This window comes from Pseudorasbora parva, chromosome 23 (assembly GCF_024679245.1).
Source record: "Pseudorasbora parva isolate DD20220531a chromosome 23, ASM2467924v1, whole genome shotgun sequence".
Classification (NCBI taxonomy): domain Eukaryota; kingdom Metazoa; phylum Chordata; class Actinopteri; order Cypriniformes; family Gobionidae; genus Pseudorasbora; species Pseudorasbora parva.
This window is the reverse complement of record NC_090194.1, coordinates 9,374,802-9,399,502: the sequence shown is the minus strand read 5'-3', so window position 1 is coordinate 9,399,502 and position 24,701 is coordinate 9,374,802. Positions and strand designations below refer to the sequence as shown.

General features: G+C 37.8%; 1 protein-coding gene across 7 annotated transcripts in view; it reads right to left on the bottom strand.

Moving 5' to 3' along the window:
- cadm2a (cell adhesion molecule 2a) overlaps positions 1-24,701 on the bottom strand; it is a 604,121-nt gene that overhangs the window by 23,975 nt on the left and 555,445 nt on the right. For all 7 annotated transcript variants that reach the window (XM_067434027.1, XM_067434028.1, XM_067434029.1 and 4 more), the window contains 4 exons: positions 22,931-23,068; positions 6,916-7,077; positions 5,935-6,025; positions 5,042-5,214 (listed from right to left, as the gene is read on the bottom strand). In XM_067434027.1, the coding sequence (XP_067290128.1) occupies positions 5,042-5,214; positions 5,935-6,025; positions 6,916-7,077; positions 22,931-23,068 (564 nt within the window). The remainder of the gene's footprint in view (positions 1-5,041; positions 5,215-5,934; positions 6,026-6,915; positions 7,078-22,930; positions 23,069-24,701) is intronic.

Genomic DNA, 24,701 nt, shown 5'->3' with positions numbered 1-24,701 from the left:
CCTCTTCACGGCAAAATTGAAATAAACCTCAGGCCGAGGTAAAAATGCAAATTCACGCATGCACAATAGAGGGTGCAGCTCAAACAAACCTTTCAGCTGTGCTGCTGTTCTGGATAATGCAAAATAGGACACAGGAGAGAAAAAAAGTTTAACACTTTACTTCATCATAAAACCATAAAAACTAAAGTCATTTTTGCTTATAGCTTAACGGAATCATCGAACGTTAACAGCAAAACATTGGCCAATAAAGGTAGATTAAATGCATAAAAATACTTGTTTTATTTAATTATTGGAGGTTTGCATAGTATTCTGATTTTGCATTTGACCGTTTTATTAATTTTGTGGAATACTGAATCTTTATTGTGTAAATGAGATTAAATGCTCACATTTAGGGCGTTTTCACACCTGAAAGTCCGCACCAAGGTCCGAACCAAAGTTTGTGTTTGGACATTTGGTTCTATTTGGTTTGCTTTCACATTGCAGTTATGTTAGCGCACCAAAGAACTTTACATGACGCACTGGCGTCCTGTCGTCATCATCTATGAGGGCTGCATCTTAACATTGATTGGTTTGTTAGCGCGTGCGTCTGACGTCAGTGTGTTGTCAATTCAGCGGCTAACTTTGACAAGAATGAATGAACAGACGCATCGTTGCCAATAATGTTAATATTATGGCATTACTATCTGCAGCACCAACTATACTCGAGGCAAATTCACCAAATGAACGTCCTCGTTGTGCAAACATTTTATCGGCGCCGACAGGAAAGGAGGAGCTCCTAGAAGATAGGCTTTTTAACCAAACAATGTATTTTATTTTATAGCCTAGTTATGTTTAAATATTATAATGTTATTTTTACATTTCATCTAGGCTATATTGATTATGAAACGTGCACAGATGTGCAAAGACATCAAGTCAGAAATAATTTTGACCACTTCATTAGATTTGTTTTGTAGAAAGCTTTATTTTGTATCTTAATTTTAATAAATGTTTCATCATTTGCCTGAATTTAATAAATAAGCTTAAATAAATAATATAGCAGACATCCCGTGACGGAGTGATCATTTGTGTTGCACATGAACTGGAGCGGTCTCATAACTAAACTGAAACTCATATAGTCAAGCAGAGCACGCCGTTCACGCGAGCTGACACGAGTACACAAGCGGTTCTGGTTAAAATGCTGCGCGATCACTGCTGCTTACATGTGCTGTGAGTTTAATCTGTGTTTTTTCACTAATCCTACACCAGAACTTCCTGTAAATGGTCTGAAAGTCCGAACTATACAGAAAATGCTTTCACACAAGAAACGAACCGAACCTTTGTTCAGTTTGGTCCGGACCGAGACTACCTCTTGACGTCGGACCAAATTTCGTCTGTTTGGTCCGGACCATGGTCCGAGGGAGGTTTCACACCTGTAATTTTGGTTCGTACCAAACTGAAAAGTCCGAAAATCCGGACCAAACAAGGTAGGTGTGAAAGCACCCTTAGTGTAGAACTACAACAACTATCATGTTTGCACTTACTCCTGATTTTTCTCAACATGGGGAGAAGAGTCAAATAAATGTGAAAAAGTAATTTAGATATTTTGTTGTAAATTTTAACAGTAATGCAGTACTTTACTAGTTACTTGAAAAAGTAATCTGATTACGTAACTCAAGTTACTTGTAATGCGTTGCCATTTCTTATTGGCTTCCTATGAGATTTCTTTCAGATTTGTTATTGTCTAATTGCTTAATATTTGTGGTATCACAAATGACTTACACATCAAACTTTAATTTTTTAAGTATAGAAAAGTGTTCTTAGGTTAGGAATATCATCAAACTCCTAGCTCTAAGTAAGAGTGTAAAAGTTTTGCCTTATTTATCAAAAAACACTGTTGTTGGCTGGAGCTTTGAGTTTTTTTTATGTTATCTTTGTTTCCAAAGAAAATTATTCATAATGCATTAATAATAAACACATAAAAGCTTTACCATATACACACAGTAGATGATCATTTCTCAAGAGCAAGTAATTTGGCACAAGTTTCTATTTACTAGAAAAAAAAATTACTTTCAGATGGCAGGGTTGTAAGTATTTCTCTGTATGGTTGAAATGTTTAAGTAATGTTTGGCTGTTAAAATTACAGAAGTAAACCATTCATTGGCTGGTTTCTGCAAAAAATGATTAACACAGTCCCTGTTGCTTTTAAAACAAGGCTTTGTTCATTTGATCATCTGACCAGCCCAACATAGCAACAGTAACTCAACCAATAGGGTGAGTTTGGGGCGTGGCTATTGGTTTAATCAACCAATGGTAGATAGCGGTGCGTTTGGGAAACTTTTTTTTTCTGTTTGATGACCTAGCACTGCAAATATTCACCTTTTAAAAAAAACCTATATAACAGAAATGATGCTCATTTTAAAAGTACAGGTTATGGAACTAGCAGATCATGAGATTTTGGCTTGTGTTTTTTTTTTTAAGTTGGGGGATATAGAGATTTATTAAAGTGTTCAAACCTGTTCAAACATTCTAGATACTATTGGCCTGCTCTAATATCTTATTTAAATGTCATGGCCCAATTTTAATTAAGGGTGAGATTTGAATAATAATATTGACTATACCTCCCTCTCAAGTACCCCACTGACATGGCAGCCCTCTGCCTGGAATATCAAGCATTTGGCTGCATATTGAACAGGTAATATTGCATTTTGAATTGCCACAATACAAGATAGGTGATCTGATGAAGGACAGTGACCATTATATTGCTCCAGGTTTTGTGCTAATCACTGATGGAAGGACAGCATCATGTTTTGCCATTTAAAAAGACAGTAATGAATTCAGACATGGTGCTTTATATTTGTGACACCCAATTAGCTTTTTATTCCTACAGAGAAGGTGTCAGATTTATAGTATCAACATCATTAAAAGCTTTGGTTCTTCTTGTTGTTATAGTGTCCTGACATTTCAATGAGCCACTGACTGGACCCCTACACTGCACCATAACGGCTAATTAAATTTTCTTAAGATGGCCCGTGGGAGGATACAACAGCCGAGGTAGAAGGAGAAAGTGAGAGAAAAGAAACTTCTCGAACGGAGAGGCAGAGGAAGAATCTTCAGGACTGGAGGGGTTTAGTGTCAAGAAGGCAGGGGAGACTCTTCCGCTTGATGCTCACAGTCATATCCGTCCTTAGCCTGTGAGCATTTCCGCACAGCTGCCTCTGATGAAAGCGATGGCAGATGTGGACGCAGTGTAGCCTCTGAACCTCAGGGTGTATCGAGACCCATCATGATTTACTGTTATGCTAAGTGGGTAAAACTCATTCTCTTAAAGGTCCTGTTCTTTGCATGTTTTCGAAGATTTGATTATGTTTACAGTGTGCAATATAACATGAGTTCATGTTTCGCGTGTAAAAAACACAGTATTTTTCACACAATTTACGTGTCTGTACACCGATGTCTTCTCTGTCCTAAAAACGGCCTGATGATTTCCTTGTTCTATGAAGTCCCTCCTTTAGAAACACATAACGAGTTCTGATTGGGCCAGCGCTTCTCGTGTTGTGATTGGACAGCAGCTTAGCGCACTTTGCCCGGAAAGGTCCCGCCTCTTACCATAACGGGGAGATGCAAGCGCTGAATGCGCGCTCTTCTCCACGTGGGAGAGCAACAAGACCACGCCCCCTATTTTGCGTGTTCTTGTGGGCGGAGGGTTAGTCAACAAACGGTTCTAGTGACGTCATTACATCCCTGCACTTCCTGCTGTAGTCCAAACCGGTCGTTCGCTGTAGGCTTTGAAAGGGAACTTCTGTTAAATAAAATATCTCGCTTGGCATTGAACTTTGAGCTTTATAATTTTACAAGTATTATTTATGCTCTAACAGCAACATTAAACACTAACTAAAGTTTAGAAGATGGAATCGCGAAGAACAGGACCTTTAAGCGAAGTCTGAGAAAAGGGGGTTGCTGTGTGCAATATTTATGACTCAGAGGTGATTGTGTAAATCAGAATAATACTAAGTTTTGCCCATATTATGAAAGTCAATGAGATGAGTTCAATTTCCATAAAAACATTATAAAGGTATTATGAAATGAATCCATACAACTTGTATGATGTCTTCTGAAGGAATACATTAATTATATGTGATAAACCACAGATTTAAGTCTGACTATCAAATCAAAACACTGGTCAACTGGCTTACAAAGACTACATCAATATGGTGACACAAAAGTTTTTGGGTCACATTGGCTTCTATAATATGGACAAAATAACCGATATCCTTAAAATGTATGTCACATGAGTTTTGAAAAACATTCGGGTGAGTAAATTATGAATTTTCATTTTTGCCAGAATTATTTCCTTTAAGCCAGCTATTGTTGCATTTTGACCCGAGATGAATTTTTGAAAACAAATTGTGCTCATCAAAATTGTCCAAGACCTTAGGACTTTTGCCACACTTGAACCACGAATACAGACAAAAAAAAAAAAATAGACTGGATCTGAAGAGTTTATGTGGTTAAAATGAAAGTAAATTAATGTACACCTAAAAAGACTCCTTATAGAGCTATATCTTCATCTAGTGGCAAGAGATGGATTGATGTAGAAATATCATGTTGTATTATTTATTTCTAAAAGAGGTCGGCAGTGACACCCAATGTGATTATATTCTGAGCTGAAATAACAGGGTTATGCATGTAATGTTGAGTTATTTTAAATTTAGGTTGAAGAATGGCCTTACATTTTATTATTTATTGATAAAATCTAGTAATTTAAAGATATATAAAATAATAATAATAATAATAAATATAGAAAATATAATAAAAATAAAGTGACAAGCTTTCTGGACCCCCCCCCCAAAAAAAAAGTATAATTTTAAGGATTCGGGTCATTTTGACCTGCGAGGGACTGACTTGTTACAGTGTGAGGGATGGGATTTTAAAACATTGTAGCTTTCAAGTGCTTGAAAATAAAAGCAAAATATTTGTAGGGTAGAAACGGTGGTTTGATTAGCAATGCAGATGCTTTCTGCAAGGTCTGTTTGCTTAACAGACATGTTACTCTGTCACTCACCGTAAATAACCAGCTTGTATTCAGCGTGGCTGGTGCCGAGGTGATTGTTGGCTTCACAGCGGTAGGTGCCGTTGTCTGTTTTGTTCAGTGACGTGAAGGTGAGTTCTCTTCCTTCAACAATTATGTGGTCTGGCGGCACTCCTCCGTCTTTAGTCCAGCGTACTGGGTCTGGCCTGGTGAAACACAGATTTTTAGCTACTAATAAAAAGCATAATTCAGTTTTCCATGAGGTTTAATTGAGGACTCATAGATTTTGTTTTATTTCCCAACCTTTGAAAATGTTGCACTTTGGGATTTGCAGTGCTGTAGGTGCTACACACAGCCAGAAACAACGCAAGGTTTGGCAGACATAATAGCATGTTCTTTTCGTGTTCCTCATTCTTAAATCAATGTATCTGAACACCAAAAGGTGCAATAACTATATCAAGAAAATTTGATTCCTTATGATATGACCCTCTTAATCCTACAACCAATAAAAAAACAACACCACAAAGTTACAGCAATGGCTTTAAGAATATAACATTCACAGAGAGAGTTTTAAAGTTTTCAACTTTAGTTTATCAAAGATTTGACTCAAAACAGATCAAAACATTTTCCTTTAAAATTATTAGAAAGTATTAGCCTTATTTTAACTTCACTTGTACCAACAGATAAGCGCTTCTTAATGTTGTTTTCCATGTGAATTTATGGTTATTTATTCATAGCTGTTTAATTTCAACAGAATTAAATTTATGAGTCATCACATTAATTCAAGCATGTAGTTATAAGCCGCTAGCCGTAGGCCTGCCCACGGGGCGATTTCTCCTTGGTGCAGTAGATATGCAACACATCTTCCCAAAGCTCTTTGCAAACATTATCATTCAGCTAGATGCTGATAAATTGTGGATGCTTACGAGGGGTTTCCTTGAGGTACACATTCCAGTTTCAGGTACTGGCCCTCCTGTGGGAGGGTTGCGGAGTGCATGATGTTTACAACGGGAGCATCTATGACAGAGACAGAGAGACGAACAAAGAAATATTGTTTCAGACAGCAGCATCCAAGCAGAGGAATGATCAAAAGGTAAGTGATGTGATGTGACGTTACTCAGGCTCAAATGCTCCACTGCATCTCACTGGATTGATTAAATGTCAAAGCTTCAAAGAGAAACTCTAACTGGTAAATGACATTTGTCTATAATCCCTGTGCATAATTTTGGCTTATATATCAAGTTTTAAAAGTTGCCGAAATTACTTTTTATAGTAGCTTTAATAAGTCAACACCCAATGAATGAATGGCAATTGGTACGTCTTTTAGCATATATACAAGTGTACAAGTGATTGTTATTGAGCAGTAAAGTCAAAATTTCCTGAAGAGACACAACTGCTTTATATGATGAACAGATTTAACTAAGGGTTTTATTCACATATTGACATATTAACTGAAGCTCAAACATTGCTTGCTTGACATCTGAGAACAAATGAGGCTCATTTTCGTATTGCACGTTTTCAGCTTCCGCAGGAACTAAAGAGGTTTGTTCTCTTGTATGAAAAAATTATGGTTGAGCTTCTGTTTATTGATGATCAATGTTTATATGTAAAATTCAACATATAAAGCCCTAAACTGCTCTATTCATATGGATTTGTTTAACAATTTAAAGCATTAAAGTGGTAGTTGCGGAACCTGCCAATGGAGGGACATAAATCTCTCAGATTTGAATCAAGAAAATCTTAATTTGTGTTCTGAAGATGAACGAAAGTCTCATGGGTTTGGCATGACATGAAGGTGAGTAAATGATGACAACATTTGCATTTTGAGGTGAAGTAACCCTTTAAGGTTATGGTTTACAGTAAAGTTCATGGGATGTTGGCTTGAGTTGGGACCCTGCTGTACTCACAGTGGACCTCCAAAACCTGCGTGGTCTCTTCGTGGGTGGCAGTAAGGGCCACATGGTCCACTCTACAAGTGTAGGCCACACCGTCATCCTGCCGGTCCACCTGGAGCCGCAGGGAACTCTTCACTGTGAATGTCTTGCCACTGGCATTCACCTCTTTGGCACCTGAGAAAAGTGGATAAGAAACAACAAACAGCATAACAAAAATGAAACGCGTTTCAGAGCTTCACATACATTACGGTTAAAGTCACAGTGAGAACTTGAAGTATTGTGGAACACTTCGGGGTTCAGAAAGATGCACCACTCTTTTTTAAGACTTATTGTTTCAATAGAAAACTTTCGTTTTGTGAAGACAGTTGAGTTGCATTCATTATTTCCACCCACTGACGCACATCACTGTGTTTGGAATGCTCTTGAATCCTGCCTCTATCTTTTCTCACATCCAGAACCGGATAAAACTGGTAAAAGTAAAACTTTAACTCTTATCTGACTCTCTAAAAGTCGAAAATATTGATCTAATTCTTGTTTCTCTGCGTATAAATGAGCTAAATTCTCATGGCAAATGAAGCAGGGTTTATTTTTGCAGTTGTGACAGGTTAATTTCATTGGCTTAAAAAAAGTAATTCCTCATTGAACGTTAATTAAATTAGCCTACATTTTCTGCTATAGAATTAGTGTTGATGTATAGTGTTGCACATGAGACATTTATCAGAGTAAAGCAGCTCCCCTTATTTCTTCCTGAAAACTCCATTAGTTGAACAACAGATTGTGTTTTGTTTTGTTTGCTTCATTGTGTTAATGGCTTTTGCATTTATAGGCTTATGCTGCATACGCCGCTGTCTAGTAGCACTGACAATACAAACCCACGGCAATTAATCCACCGCATCTCAATGAGCTTAACAAATACTACAAATTTCTCATCAAAAGGATATTATTACATATTTAAGAGTGTAAATTACCATTTCCGTAATGTCAAAGAGTTGTTCAAATAAATGTAAGGACCACAGAACATGCACATTTTTTACAACACCAGAGAATCTAAAGTCAAGTTCCCAAGTCAAAAACAAATCATAAACCCGGTGCAATGCGGTGCCAGACACGACACAAGTGTTCACAACATGGACACTATAGGCTGGTCCACAACATCAATACACTTTTCTTATTACACAAAAGTTTGTTTGCTGCCTCAAAGAACCTGTGTTTAAATATGAAAAAAATAAAGGATTCAAGCCTTTGTGTTTCAAGGAAGAGCCCCTTGTGTTTTTTTCTGTTCCACTGCCCTGTGTCTCATGTTTTTTAACCAGGAAAAATGTTTTTTTTTTTAACATTGTGGTTAACAAAACACAAAGGGAATTAATTAGTGCATCATGCAAATCATTTTTTTGTTGATTTGTGTTTGTGGATTCAAAGACAAAATCAGAAAAAACTTCACTCCTTCCAAAACCTTCAGATTCAGGTCCAACCATAAGGTACACATCCACACAATTCTCGTCTATATGAATCATCATATTCTTTCTCTCTTTCTCCATTTTGCTCTCCCTCACTTCGCAGCATCACTCCTGCTATCACTGCCAAGCTGTCAATCAGCTTCCTCTGGGGGTGTCGCCACCCGCTTAGGAGCATCTGAGCATGCAGAAGATATAATTTAGAAACCTGAACACAAACCCACATGCGCATGCGTGCAAACAAACACACACACGCATGCTGAGAAGAAGGTACAGTTCTATGGGTATTCTTTTCTCTTGCAGTCAAGAGGTTGGGGGTAAATTTTTGTTCCAGATAAACAACAAACATACAGGCTGTTAGTCTGTTCATAAGTGCATTCAGATGAATAACACTTTGTATGGCTGTGAACGGAACCAGAAAACTTTCATTTGAGAGTAGACAAACACTCTCAGCAATTAGATGTGGAAAGTTTGTTCCAGCCCATGGTTAGAGCCAGTCAAGATTCCCAGCATGCTTTTAAAGTTTCTTTAGATCAACTTTAGCATGTTACAGTTGGAATTGTGGCAAGTGGTGGTCTTCTGAAATGTGGAAGCAAAATGTGACCTAAAGTAAATAGTGACCAATTAAAATAAATTAATTGGTTTGAGTAGGGTAAACTTAAATTAAGCAAATTAGTTCCATCAAAAGGGAACTGGCACATTTAAAGTAATCTGAATTGTTTAATTGTTTTGAGTTTTATGAACTTAATTGTTTTAATTTAGACAAACTTAAATGTAACTGAAACTGGGCTGAGATTTCTCTTTCCCAGCATGCTTTGCATGGCACTGCAAAGGGATAGTAAACGCTAAAATTAAGTGTTATATAATGCTTTTTGTGCAAGATTAATGTTGGAGTGTTTAATGTTTAGCTATGCAAAAATGAGTTTCTGTTATGTTGGGTTTTGGGGGGATTTCCATCATAGTGACAAGTAGAGCTTAATTTGAGAACAGGTATGTTGAATGTACTGCAGTACAATAAATGCAGAACCCAATCAATGATTGCTAAGCTCTGCTAATGCTATTGTTTCCAATTATTTTATGGAATCGGCTATTTTAAACTAGCCCGTTTCCACTACTAAACATATTTAAGTTAATATTACTTGATAATTTAAGTGAAATGCATGAGTTTAGAGTTAGCTTACTTAAATATTTAAAATTAAGAGCAATTCAAATGCATGAGTACAAAATAAAATGATAGCTGTGCTTTCTTAAACGTTGAATTCCTTAACTAAAACATTTTGATGTAACTGATTGCCTCAAATGTTTCCCCAGCTTATCTGGGTATACAGTGTGCTGTGTGTGAGTTTTACTCCAATGAAAATTAATCACCCTGTCATTTTTTAATAAATATGCGGTTTCCTGGTTCATGATAAAACAATTATTATTATATTATCGTACAAACAATTTTATAATAGGCTTGTTAATGCATATGTTACCAGCAATGTGTGAAATCCGGCATTGTATAGAATGCCTGAAGTTGGATTTAATGAACCAACCTACATCAAATATTGATACTCCTGATAATTTTTGCATATTATTAACCGGCATGGAGGTTTACCTTTCATTTAAAGGAACTGTATGTAAGAAATGTATTTTAATTAATCATAAAATGTCCCTGATATGTCACACGATATTAAGAAATCGTGTTCATTTCAAATACTTATATCACTGACAACAGTAGTCCGGCCAGGATATTGTCATTTAAAAGTTGTTGTTGCAGCCCTCAACTGATGTTGACATGTTGTGTTTTGGCCTGAAGCTCCGCCCTCCATCTATCTACCAATCACAAAGTCAGTAGTGTTTGGGCATCCGGGTTGCCATATCTGCTCTAGTTACCACAGCTGCAGCTACAAACGTTCCTGCTGATCCTGCAGCGTATCTGACAACCTCGAGTCAGGGGGAGGGGGAGAGGGGATACACTTGCAGTACCAGTTTTGGCCGCAATCTTACATACACTACCTTTAAGTGAGCTCAGTTCACTTTTATTTTTATTGTTTTACTCTGATTCTGACTCCCAGGTAGTTTAGTTTAGCTGTATAATTTTTATTTTGTCCATTTTTTTTAACCAATTTGCAGCTATTATTACACTGGCAGTAATCAGTCATTCACAAAATCAATTTCTGCATTCATTAGGGCTGTTGTGGCCTAAAGGCCAAAGTATACTTCACTTTTTGTGTTCGCAAGCATCAGAATAGTGCACGTGATTTGAATTTCGTCATCAGAACAGTACGCACGTACTGAACACGCAGCGGTAGATTTGTGTAACTATTTTTTGTTTGCAGTATTAACATGGGTTGTAGCTCGTGGCAAGAGATTGCTCAAAGATGCAAATGCGTCGAAAACCTATGTACGCGTACTAATCAAAAGAAGTATACTTTTTAAGGCTGAGTGTTAGACTGTGCGCAAATGCTTGCATGTGTAAAAAAACGAAGTATACTTTCGGCTAAATGGTTAAAGAGTCAGACTGGAACCTGAAGAATGTGGGTTTGATTCTCAATATCAGGCAGAAAATAAATTGAGGTGCCCTTGAGCAAGGCACCTAACCCCCAATCACTCCCCAGACGCCACAGCAAAAATGGCTGCCCACTGCGCCGAGTGTGTGTGCAGTGTGGGTTTGCAGTGTGTGTGTGTTCACTACTCCTAATGTGTGTGCACTAACTTGGATGGGTTAAATGCACAGCAGAAATTCTGAGTATGGGTTACCATACTTGGCCTTTATGCCATGTCACTCACTCATAGGCACTTCTCTCACAATCACGCCTCACTTTAGGCACTCAACAAAACCGGAATGTCATCTGCTTTCTACTGATTTGATTGCTGAAATATGTCCATTCACCTACATCATCTATTTATTTATCTACTCATCCATTCATTCAACCATCTTTCCATCCTGTAGGGAAAAACCCCTAGCATAATGAGGGTTTGTTACCACTGTCTACTTCAATTGTCCCTCTCCGTAAGTTAGTGAGAGGGGAGAGATTTGCTAGCAGACAGAATTGAAATTAAGGTCAGCATGTTTTACATGAATATTTATGAAGGCAAACCAGTAATAGAAACATTATCACAGATGCACACTCCCCAGCGCGCACACACACAAGCTCTCATTTAATGCACACAACAGCATTAAAACTGTATCTAATCTTTATTACACACACATCAGCACGTGTAATTACATACATAGTTGGATGTCATTCGACGTGGCACAATTTAATGTGAAATATCACTAATTTCGGTTTTAAGGCTGTGCTCTTTCTGGAACTGAAATGCTTTCCTGGAACTCTGCGATAGCTACAGCATATGGTGAGCCCAGAGAGCAGCGAGAACAGGAAAGAATAAAACGTGGGGTAAGATTAGCATTTCATTTTAGCTGTGAGCAGTTCTGAATTCAAATGCTGTTTTCCACCTAAAAGGGAGGTATTTAGAACAACAGGAGGCACAAAGGTGTGCAGCTCATCTCTGCCGCTTCTACCCCATTTTGCAAGCCCATTAGTGAGTGAGCAAGAGGGAATAAAAAAGAGAGAATGAAAAAAATAGAGAGAGCAAAAGCGCTCTTTATCCGATCACCGCGAACTGCTCTCAGGCTAAACACAGTGGTCATTCCTAGTGGATGGAGGATATTTATTTGTGTATTTGACTGAAGTTGGCTTTTGGCTGTTTGTTTGCATGGCAAGAGCTTAAATTCGAGGTAGCGGTTTTGAATTTCCTCACAAAATTGTCAGTTTGTGTTTATTTATGCGGCATAATCTTCTGCCTGTGGTGAGAGACTCTGGAGTTTCTCCACACGTGAGTGGAGCTCTACAGCGAGCGACTGAACGCCCATCTCATCTATCTAGCGCTAATCCTAATGTCCCAGAGACATGAGAACCGATAACGACAACATTATTTCAACAAACGCCCCCAATCCCCAACCAGGATCACTATAAATATCAGTTACTCATATTCCACGGCTCTCCGCCATGGCTCACTGTTCAAATATCCTTCATAAATGGTCAGTGTGGGTGTCAATGTAAAAGCTCCTTCTGGTGCCATGCAATTTTATCTCTCTAATCCACACAAACAGTCTCCCTGCTGGCAGTTCTTTCACTAGGGTCAAATACGCTAGACTGAGATGGGATTTGTTGATGCGATTGTCTGAGGCTGGTTGGAATTAATGATCCTGTTCCGACACGCGCACACACACACACGTGCACGCACACACACACGTGCGCGCGCGCGCATTGTCTGACTGCTAACAGTGTGATGATATCACCTCCACTAGGACGCAACTGCACATTCACAGGATAAGCTGTTTTTATCAGTGTCGTTGCTATGGACTCGCCACAGGTGACACACTTGTAGGTACAAGCCCCTCCCACAACTGGTTCAACGCCACACCTTGTAATGTGTGAGAAGAACCTGCTCAGTTGTTTACCCAGCCAACAGTAATCTGCTAACAGACACAGGTTTCCATTTCTCATCTTTATCACCATATCAACATCTGCCGTTGTTTACACCTGGTATTAAGATGCGTTTTGGTCGATAGGATCACAAGTAGACGAAGGAGACACATTCCCATTTACACCTGGTGTTTTAATCTCTCGCTTTAGTCTCTTTTGTCCACTTTCGATCATCTCTGTCCTGATTTCTTCGAGGGGAGGGTCAATGGGCTGGTAAATGTATCAGCCTATTTAGATCTTTCAATCTAATGGATGGAATAAGCTTACACAATTTACATACCCAGACACACAGTGTTGGCCCAGATCCGGCCCACATCTGGTACGGGTGGAATACACACACAACAGCACGTGTAATTACATACATAGTTGGATGCCATTCGACATGGCACAATCTTAATGTGAGATACCACTACCCCTTGGTGCTGTGCTCTCTCTGGAACTGGAATGCTTTCCTGAAACTCTGCGATAACTACGGCATATGGTGAGCCCAGAGAGCAGGGAGAATGCGTGGAATCCACATGTGCCAGATGTGGCCCGGATCTGGGCTGACACTATGTTGCTGTCTGGGTATGAACGAGCACGGACAGCCGCACGACATGCCAAACGCTGTGAGTGCATGTTAGAAATCAGGAATGGTGAGAGAATATTGTGCTTGGAACATTTTTCGTCTTCAAATCACACGGGTCTCCAGCCGATCCCATCTGGCTAGTGCACTTCCCATAATGTTTACACATTAGGCAGAGAGTAGGCGGTCTTTTGCAGCTCTTCAAACACATTTCTCTAATTGATTAGTTATTACTACACGACTATACTTGGCTGTAGTTAATACACACAACCATGACCAGCTCCACCTATAATCAATCAAAAGCCCCACCCACAGTAATCTACTATTTGTAGGGTGGCCTGCGATGAACCTAGTCCTAATCTCCCTTAGTAAAACTGACTAACTGCAATATTTCAAACAATTTTCCAGTCTGGTACATGTTTACAATCACTTCACAGACACACTGCATCCTATCTTGAAGTGTCTGATGTAGGCTGTGTTGATCAAATACATATAACAAGGCAGACTTCACCGTTTGAATGACCTCTCTTTCTTCACACATTAGAGATTATCCAGCTCGTACGCTGCTGTGAAGTTGGACTCTGATTCCCGGCCCCCGCAGCCAGGATGAAAGAGGGAGCTTAAACAGCGAGGAGCGCTGTGTGTTCAGACTCAGCGGCTGCCGTCGGTCTCTCTGCCTATCATAAGCAGCGCTAAGAACTTCTCTCTCTCTTGTTCAGCTGTGAGCTTTTATCTAGCCACCTGGGCGTTTGTTTTCACCAGCCAGGACTGAGCAGATGTTTTGTGTCTTAAAGACACTGACCGGTGTAAAACAGACAAAGAAAGCAGCCATTTTATTAACACACACGTGGTGTTTCCATGTTTTATGGGGACTTTACATACGTGTAATGGATTTCATACTGTACAAACCGTATTTTCTATCCCCCTACACTGCCCCTGCCCCTGAACCTACCCATCACATGAAACATTCTGCATTTTTACTTTCTCAAAAAACCTCATCCTGTATGATTTATAAGATGTTTCCCCTCATGGGGACCAAAAAATGTCCCCACAAGGAAAAGGATTTCGGATATTGCCATCTTTGTGGGGACATTTTTTCCCCATAACGTAGGGATTACCAGCACACACACACACGTACATGCACACGCGCACGCACGCACGCACGCACACACGTTTTTGTGAAATGTGGGGACATTCCATAGGCACAATGCTTTCTGTCCCCCTATACTGCCTCTGCCCCTAAACCTACCCATCACAGGAAACATTCTGCATTACTCAAACCTCATCCTGTATGATTTATAAGCATTTTGAAATATGGGGACATGGCCAATGTCTTCATATGTCACCCTCTCCTTGTAATACCTGTGTCATACCCATGTTATTATACATATATATTTGAATCCTCATATTTTAGAAAAACATGCCCCTCCTCCCCCCCTTATACTTTGCTTAATTTAATCCATTTTTAAACTCTAAACTCTAGTGTTTTTCATGCTAAGCATTTTAAAAACATCCCGCTGTTTTGAGTGAATGAAATACTGCAAGACTGCACCAGGTGCGGTTTATGGATCACAAGTGGCCAAAACTTGCAAAACATGTTTTTAAAATATTGACAGGCTTGTGCTGCAGTTCTATGACTGTTTTACCCTCCAGGCAAAAAATGATGAATTGTGGACTTCAGTGGGGGTAAATTATCAGGAAATTTTAATTCTGAACTACTCCTTTAAGGCAAGACACCCCAGAGTATAACATTTACTAATAGATATCTCCACTTTCCCAGTTGAATTTCCATACATTTTTAGAACAGAACTCTGAACATTGGATAATGCCAGATTCAAAACATGTTTCATTGTGTTAACATTCGAGTCAACAATTTTTACAAAAGGGAATATTGGAAATCTCTTTTTATAACTACATAAAATCAGAAAAAAATATGTTTTAAGAATTAAATGTTTTATAAAGTCATGCAAATAATATATGAACAAACCCCTTCAGAATGTAGACAGGAATAAAACATAGAAGTCTAGTGTGTGAAGATTTCTGGCTCAGTGCACGAGTCAAAAAACAGTGTTTGACCTGTATTGTCTCTCCTTAAGAAATGGATGTCAGCACATTGTTATGCAGCTGCGTGTGTGGTTTATGTGTACATATAATAAAACCGTAAGATAAATCAACATTTCATGTTGCCTAATTCTGCCATCTTGTATTCGAACAGTGAGATGGAACGAAAGAAATAGTTTCTAGCAGAAACCCCGGAGGAAAAAAAGAGGATGACGATCACTCTCTCTTTCATCTGCTTTGGAGATTTTCCTGTCGGCTAATCTGTTACATGTTCTCATAGTTCTCCTCAGGGGAGTTTTCCTCCCTCAAGGAGGTCTGGGGATGGATATGCACCCTTATCATTCTGGTGGAGGAAAAAAGAAACATTCACTTCTACAGAATCTTATTAATGTCAGCATATCGTATGTAACCTACGCCACAAAAAATAATGGTCTTAAGCAGTATTTTTTTCCAGTAATAATATCTAAACATCCTTAAAACAAGATTACTTTAGGAGCTAAATTGCATTAGATAAGACTTTTATCTCTAGTTAATTTTTCCTACCCCATGGGCATTTTTTCTCTCTTTTGTTTTAAGTATAAGCCTCACTAAAACCTCATCTAACTTTGTTAGATTTATGTTTAAAACAGAAACGAACAATTTGCCCAAAGGGTAAGAAAACTAAGGCTAAGCATTTTTGCTTTTCAAGTACATTTATCCTGTTTTAATAACATTAGACATTGTACTGGAAAATAAGAGAATAACATTGCTTAAGAAAAAGATTATTTTGCAGACACAAAGTACACTCGGAGACTTTAGGAAGAGAGTGCTGTCAGAGGTCTGGGATGAGGGCTGATGGAAAATGTCGTTATAGTGCATGTTTTATTCATATGTTTTATTCATGTTTCTGCCAAGACACAGGAGGCATTTTAGAATTCCATTTTTAATGACTATTGATTGATTGCACTCAACATGATGTAAGGGGAAACTGTGGGGGTAAGAAAACTGCACACGCTACATGCAAAGACCTGTACACATTCACATTTATATTTCTTTATATATATACAAAGCAAAAGAAGGACAACTGAATATTGCTGACAGGTTCAGACTACACGATGGGTGCTTCTCAATACTAGATAAATTGATGCTTCCTCATTTCCTCACTTCTCAGTCCTCCAGCCTGTGAACTGGAAACCGATCAAAGAAAGCCATCTTGAAGGACACCTCAATTCTCTAATTGCACCACAAGGAGGTGAGAAGTGAGAAAGCTGGTTTCGAGGAGTTGCAGAGGTGTATCGTATGCGAAAGTCTTTCTTGCTGAGAATTCTGACACGCACATAATTTCACCTCGCCCTTCTCATCTGTCACAATTTTTATATAATTTGAATCTTTGCAGTTTAAATAAACCATAAATCTTGCATATATCAACAGGGCATCTTGTTCCTTCTCTCACATTCTACGGGGGTGGAGATGAGACGTGAGGGAAGGAAGTGAGGAAAGGAAACAAGGATAGACAAATAAGAAACGAGAAGCATCCTATATCAGCCTGACATAGGGTGTCATGGTGATTCGTAAATGACAATGGGCCTTGGGACATAAGAATCGATCATTTTAGTGTGTGATGAATAGTGAGCGTCTTTGACACTTTATGATGCCCCAACAGAAAAGGGGTGTTCAACGTGAAGCATACGGCTCCATCTGCTCTCGCTGTACTTTAAAGGATTAGTTTCGCTTTAAAAATGAAAATTTCCTGATAATTTACTCAGCCCCATCTCATCCAATTTGTGTCTTTCTTTCTTCAGTGGAAAAGAAATTAAGTTTTTGAGGAAAACATTTCAGGATTTTTCTCCATATAATGGAGAATGGCAAACAAAATGTTGAAGGTCCAATTCAATGATGTTTCAAAGGTCTTCAGAGGCTCTGCACGATCCCAGCTGAGGAATAGGGTATTATCTAGCCAAAACATTGGTCATTCTCTAAAAAAATTCAAAATAAGATTGCGCATTCATGCTGGAAAGGTCACGCTATACCGCCCTAAGCGGACGTGCAAAGACTAATATACAAATGCCCTTTACAAAAAAACTCCATCTACAACTCTTCACAATCGTCCAACATCATTGTTTAACCTTTTTAAGCTAAAGGATGTTTTTGTATTAGTCTTCACATGAGCGTTCCTAAACAAGTCGCTTTTAATTCGAATCCCACTGCTTGATGGTTCTACGTCACTAGAAAATACATTTGCAAGACGCCCATCTATGTATGTGGTATGTTGTCTTCTCCGCGAACAACTTGTCCCACCTCCAAACATGTAATCATTTTATGTAAAGAGTTCAACACGGGATTCGCAAAACGCTTGCTCTTGAAAGATGGGTCAGTGCTCAGTTTATTTGGACCAACTTGCTCCTCAGAATCACAACCTGTAAGTATGATTAAGTATTGATGTATATATTTTCCACCGGTTGTTAAAATACATTTTGCGTTTTATATTATGTAAGTTTCCGGCAAACATCAAACTGAAAAGTGGGCCACTATTAACTGCGTCAATTAATGCATAATTTCTAACGTCACAAGATAAAGGATTGAGCAAGATGTGTTTAGCAAACTTTAATTTTACATCAGTAATTCACGTTAAAGTTTGGCTAACGTATGCACCATTATTGATACAGTTCCCTCATGTGCTCTTTAATAAATTAGAAATATACACATGGGTTTGTAAATGGACATACACTTGTTAATGCTGATGGTGAGGAATTACAGTTGCAACATCGCATAATGTTCCTCGAAATGAGGAGTGTATTACTGAGAAACGTCTGGCTCATGTCGTTCTTGCGATGGAGTTTCGTGTTGAATAACTACGTACTTCTTTCAATGTCTCATCATCGGATTCGCACTCTTCGCAGATTTTTTTATAGTGTGTATAATAACTGAGCTTTAGGAAGCAGAGCTGAAGTTTATTGTAATGGCCGTTTTGTTTCCAACGTGTGCTATAAGCGGATTTAGAGAGATGTTTGAGAATCATTTAAAAGTGCGGTCATGTGCAATGTATATTATGAGAAAATTAAAGTGGACCTTTGATGCATGTAAACCTGTTGTAGGAGACCTCTAAAACAAAATTAGAGGAACTTTAAAGATGGCAAACATTGGTTGGGAAGCAATGAGTGGTCTAACATGTTTCTTTTCAATGACTCAACATAAATTTAGGGGTCAAAATAACATAATATGACAGTGACTCTCATAGCATACAACAATATTGTGCAGTCTGAACCCAGCATAAGACATTTACATTTTTCATTTCACCTTTTTACTTCAGTTGTTATGCTGATAATATAATTTGCAATTAAATATTTAGATTAGAAAAATGCTAAATAAGAATTTTAAATGCAATAGTATCAGACTTTTGGACCCACTGTATGTGCAAATGCTACATGGACTGCGATGGAGGTGGCTGCTAAGATGAGCTCTATGTAATATTTGCAGGTTGTTTAACATGCAATAAACAGATGCACAGTTTTACTCCAATGATGAGAATAAGGAGTTGGAGATAGAAAAAGAGAGAGAGAGAGGCATGTGAGAATGTGAGAGGGGGTGATATTGGATTCCATTACAGCTGTCAATTTCACACACACAAACGCAGAGCATCTTGGGCTCTGCATACTCGGGGGGTGGGGGGGAGTGTGAGATGTCTTGCATCCTGGAGACCGGCACAAATTTAATACCGGGCTGAGCGATGCTACAGTCCCAGAGATCCCACAATAATGCAACTGCTATTCCCAGTCCATGGTTCCAAAATAAATGCGTTTATCACAGTTCAGCCTCACACGGCGGTGGAGAAGTGCTGAAAACAGCGATGACAACAGCTGCCACGGCTCACAAACACAGCGGCAGGAAGGCCGCAAACACAAAGGCAGACAGAAAGAAGCACAACAGGCCGACCAATAGGAGTGAGCGGAGCCAAAAAAACAATATCCTTTCATTTACTTACACCTCTCTGCCATGAAACCAAGACAACCACATAAAACAAACTGAGCTGGAGTGACTCATCACCGAATCACTCCGTTATTTCTTTTGTGCTCAGTATTAACTATTTTATTATATGTAGGGTTTCAGTGTGTTCATTTAATTTAGTTACAAATTGGTCAATGACATGACGCTTTTTGTATTATGTATAATAAATACATTTTCAATAATATTTTAAACATTTAACATAGTAAAATAAATTATATATATATATATATATATATATATATATATATATATATATATATATATATATATATATATATATATATATATATATATATATATATATATATATATATATATATATAGTCTTAATTACAAGTTGAACATCCAGTAGTTTATATATTATGTGTGTTTCATCTCTCTGGGGTCTACTCTTTTTCTTGCATCCTTGAAACGTGTTATTGTCTTATTGGATCCATCCATCACAACACACATCCATGATGAAAATATCTGAGACTGACACTTTGCAATCAACTGAGAGCCTATAATCTTGACGCTTTATGAGACTGTGGACTGACGAGACTCAAAGACACCTTTGCAAACCCCTTCCTGAGTTCACGGTACAGGCTACATGCTGAATTATCTAAATATATATTTACCATATGCCACTTGCTCGTTCAAAGCACCTGCTCGCAAATTTGTGTTATGCCATTCTTGCATTTTTGATGGATGAAATGTCTTTTTCACACATTCGCATATGATAATTTGCACCTGCATGACAAAACACGGGGTCCCGGAGTCAGAGAAAGAGCGAAAATTTCAGTGTTAATGGTCATATTAATCTCTGACCTCTCGGCTAGAGGAAAATGTAGCTGAATTAATCAAATACATTCACAGTTAATTAAAAGAAAACATCTAATTTTGAAGTAATGTGAAGAGATGAACTCTTAACAGCAAAAAATTATAGATTTTCACATCTATCAAGGTTAATAAACGTATACTTTATACAAATCTGTTGTTTTGATGCTTTAAATAATCAGTGTTAATTAAAGAATGTATCCAACCTAGCCCAAACGCCATGATTGTTCATGAATATGAAGATCGTATCATTAATCTGGGACTTCAGCGAGTCACGCGTAAGGAGATCAGGTATCAGTTTCTTAAAGAAATCTCAAACAAAGCAGCTTACTTTCCTACCGTTCTCATCTGAAACATCACTGATCCCTTAATGAAATGAAATAAGCTCTGAAAATCCTCCCCTGCCCACAAATCCTGTCTGTTTATCAAATGACCAGAGGGACTGACCGCAGATGTAATATCTGATAAGGAGGCTAATCAGGATCTCAGTTCGAAGTTAAAATTATAAAAACCCTTGACTAGGCACTGATAAGAGGCTAAACTTTCTCGCTCAGGCTTTAGGTAGTCCTCTTATTTCTTTCTTTTGATTAAAGGAAAAGTTCACCCCAAAAATAAAAATGTCCTCATGTTCCAAATCCATATCACGGTTTCCCTTCCGTGGAACACAAAAGGCGATTTAAAATAATATTTAGCCACTTCTTAAGTAATAAAAGTCAATGACAACTGGGACTATATCAGACTCCAAAATAACCATACAAACAAGAACAAACAAAGTATGTAAAAGTTCATAAAAGCATGTTGACAACTAGTGTACTATTTTCCAATGCTTTCCTTGGTTCATTAATGATAGTAGCAAATCTTGTGTCATTTTTTTGTGTGAATTAGTTGAATGATTTGTTCATTCCTTGACTCGATTTGGTTGCAGAAATGAACAGCTCACTAGAGGGGAAAATTTCAATCTGTCTCTTCGCAAAGGTATCATTTGACTTCGTATGGATTTTACATCCATTTTGAAGCCTGAAAAGCTCTGGTCTGCATTTATTGTACAGAACATTTTAATAGAGTAAGAAGAAAAAACTGAATTAGGAGCGTTTTGCGTTTAAAAACATGAGGAAAAGGTTGCATGAGTGCAGTGGTTAAAGACATCCCATCTCTTGAAATTTTGGTTAACACTTTAGCATAGGGAACACACACATACACTATTAAGATAAGTACGGCTTTTGCATCAATAAACTCCTAATTTACTGCTACAAGTTTGTTGTAGCATTTAATTTTAGGTATTGGGTAGGATTATGGGATGCAGAATATGGTGATGCAGAATAAGGCATCAATATGTGCTAATAAACAGCCAATATGCTAGTTATAGGCATGCTAATGAGCAACTACTTAAACGGTTAGGTCACTCAAAAATAACAATTCTATCATTAATTACTTACCTTTCCTAAGCCATAAGAACTCCGTTCATCTTCGTAACACAAGTCAAGATATTTCTGATGAAATCAGAGCCCTACGACCCCTCCATAGACAGCAATTTAATGAACACTTTCAAGACCAGAAAGTTAGGTTAAAATCATTCAATTGTGACTCCAGTGGTTCAACCTTAATTTTATAAAAAAATCAAGAATATTTTTTGTTTGCAAAAACAAACAAACAAAAATAACGACTTTCTTCAATAATCTCTTCACGTCTGTGCCCGTCTCCAACACTGTTGATACAGTGAAGCGCTTCAGAGTTACGTCAGAGCTACGCAAACACACCGGCTAACAACTGGCTGATCCTGATCAGGGAAGCCAATGTAAACTGTATAGAAGACTGACACAAGAAATTGTTGAATAAAGTTATTTTTGTTTGTTTTTTGAGCACAAAAAGTATTCTCGTCGCTTCATAACATTAAGGTTGAACCACAGGAGTCACTTGGACCATGTTTTTACTACCTTTCTGGGCCTTGAAAGTTTTCATTAAATTGCTGCCTATGGAGGGGTCCGAAAGCTCTCAGATTTCATCAGAAATATCTTCATTTGTGTTCCGAAGATCTAACGGGTTTGGAACGACATCAGGGTGAGTAATTAATGACAGAAATTGACATTAATAATGACATTAATTTTTGGGTGAACTAACCCTTTAACAGCGAGAATTGAATCCTAAAATAAAGCAATTTACAAATAAACAAGTTAATCCCTGCAAAAACAGTGTCATTCTAAAGACATTAAAACTGTTGAGCCATGCTTTATCCTCTGGGGCTCACTTCTTCCTCACTGTAAAGGCCTCTCCCCAAGGTTCCGTCCACCAGAGACACAATAATCAGTCAGCGTGGGAAACGTTGCCTCGATGCTAATTAGAACCGCTGTATTTTTAGAAGTGCAGAAAACGCACAAGTCACGACAAAGGCACTCAATGCCATCTGCATCGTACGCATGGCAGAGAGAGTTTCTACTTTTTTTCATATGCATGCTTTCATCCTGTCTTCTTCCCGTCCGATTGACTGACGTGGGACATTCTTTAAATGGCGATGGATTTGTGGATTAGATGCTACATGAGTCGTTAGCTACATATGTCACTGAACTTAAGCCCATACTGAGCTTGAAATATGCCCTCAAATGCCGTAAATCTTCATTGTGATTTGTTTTAATATGTTTATATGAGTTTGATCATATTTCACCAATATTCCTTACCTTTGACCTCCTTCTCATTTCTGAACCATCGGACATCAGCCGCAGGTTTGCTGCCAGAGGTCACACAGGTCAGAGTGATCTGATCGCCCTCCTTTGCAGGCTTGGTGAATCCATTAATCTCTGGTTTCTTAGGCACGCCTAAGTATGGAGAGACAAAAGTGAGAGAGAGAAAGAAAAAAGCACTTAAACAGAGTTCAATATATTAACAGTAGGTAAGTGTGAATTTAATGGAAAAAAGATTGGAGATATTTTATTTATCATCTTCTATGAACTACTCCAGTCCTTTTATTTTGCCTGGGGATTTTTTTTTTCGTCGTTCACTGAGGTTAATTTAAATTTAGACCCTTTTTTGTCAGTGGTTATTTGATAATATTAATGCAGAATTTAACTCTTTCCCCGCCACTGACGGAATTTTGTGCTTTTCCGTGTTTGATCTCTGGATCAAAACATTGTGATAAAAGCATTGCTTATGCACATTTTTAGTCTTTTTTAAAAAAGTTAATGAAATTAAAAGTTTAATGAAACTTTCCCACATTGAAGTGCATTTACTTTGAAGTGTTTTTACTCCATGTTCAGATATTCATACAACCACATTTTGGGGGACCATTACATTTTTTGTAACAATAAACAAAAAAGCTGGAAGTGGCTACAAACTAAAAATAAAAAATAAAAAAAACGCAGGTGGAGAAAGAGTTAAAAGCAGTACTAGTGTATCTTCTATAAAACAGGGCTTATAAATAGTATTTTCAATCAATTTAAAATTTGAATTAGAATTTAGTAGAATAATTAATCAAATTAAAATGCATTTAGTCACATATACTGTTATAAAATTCTGGGGTTGGTAAGTTTTTAGTGTGAAATATTATGACAATGTAAAAACTATTTTCTATTTTTCATATATTTTAAAAGAATAATTTATTCCTTTGATGGCTAATTAAATCAGCCATAATTCCGGTCTTCAGCGCCACTTGATCCTTAAAAAAAGAAAGGATCATGATCCTTCATTCTAATATGATGATTTGGTGATCAAGAAATATTTCTTCTTATGATCAATGTTTGATAGTTTTTGTGGAATATTTTTGATACATTCTTTTTAGGAGCCTTGATCAATAGAAAGTGAAACAAGCATTTTTTTGTAGCAAAGTGAAAGTTTAAACAATTAAATGCACATTTGGTTAATAAAAGTATTAATTTAAATTCAAAGACTCCACTGACCACACAATTTTGAATGGCAGTGAATACTTAAACATTAGATAAGTGTATTGACAAATGACTGTCTGTTGTTGGCCTACAATCCACAGCAATTCATTTTGCAATTGAGCCGTCAATCTGTTAGAAAGTAGACGTAAGGCCCATTCGCACAGTATGGGTGTTGTATTCAATCTCCAGTATTATTTAATTTTTGTCTTATATACACATGAAAGCCCTACTTATACAAAAGATTTACACGACATGTTTGAAAGCATGGTCATGGTCAATGGTCATGACGTATTCTTACACCATCACCTGAAAGAGAAGCCAGTCAATCTGAACGTTTGCTTCCACATACAAAAGCAATCAGCATTTCAATCTCATGAATTTTCAAGCACACAGGAAATTCTGTGGCCCACAAATACATTACAAGTGTCAAGAGCTTCCTCTCTGAGGTAGCAGGCTGAGACAAAGAAAAATCAATAGGGAACATTAGTCAGGAAAATTAGATATTGGGTTGGCCTTGATTGAAGATGAGATCAGACGTTTGGCATTCAGTTCACAGGCCTTATTGCTCCCC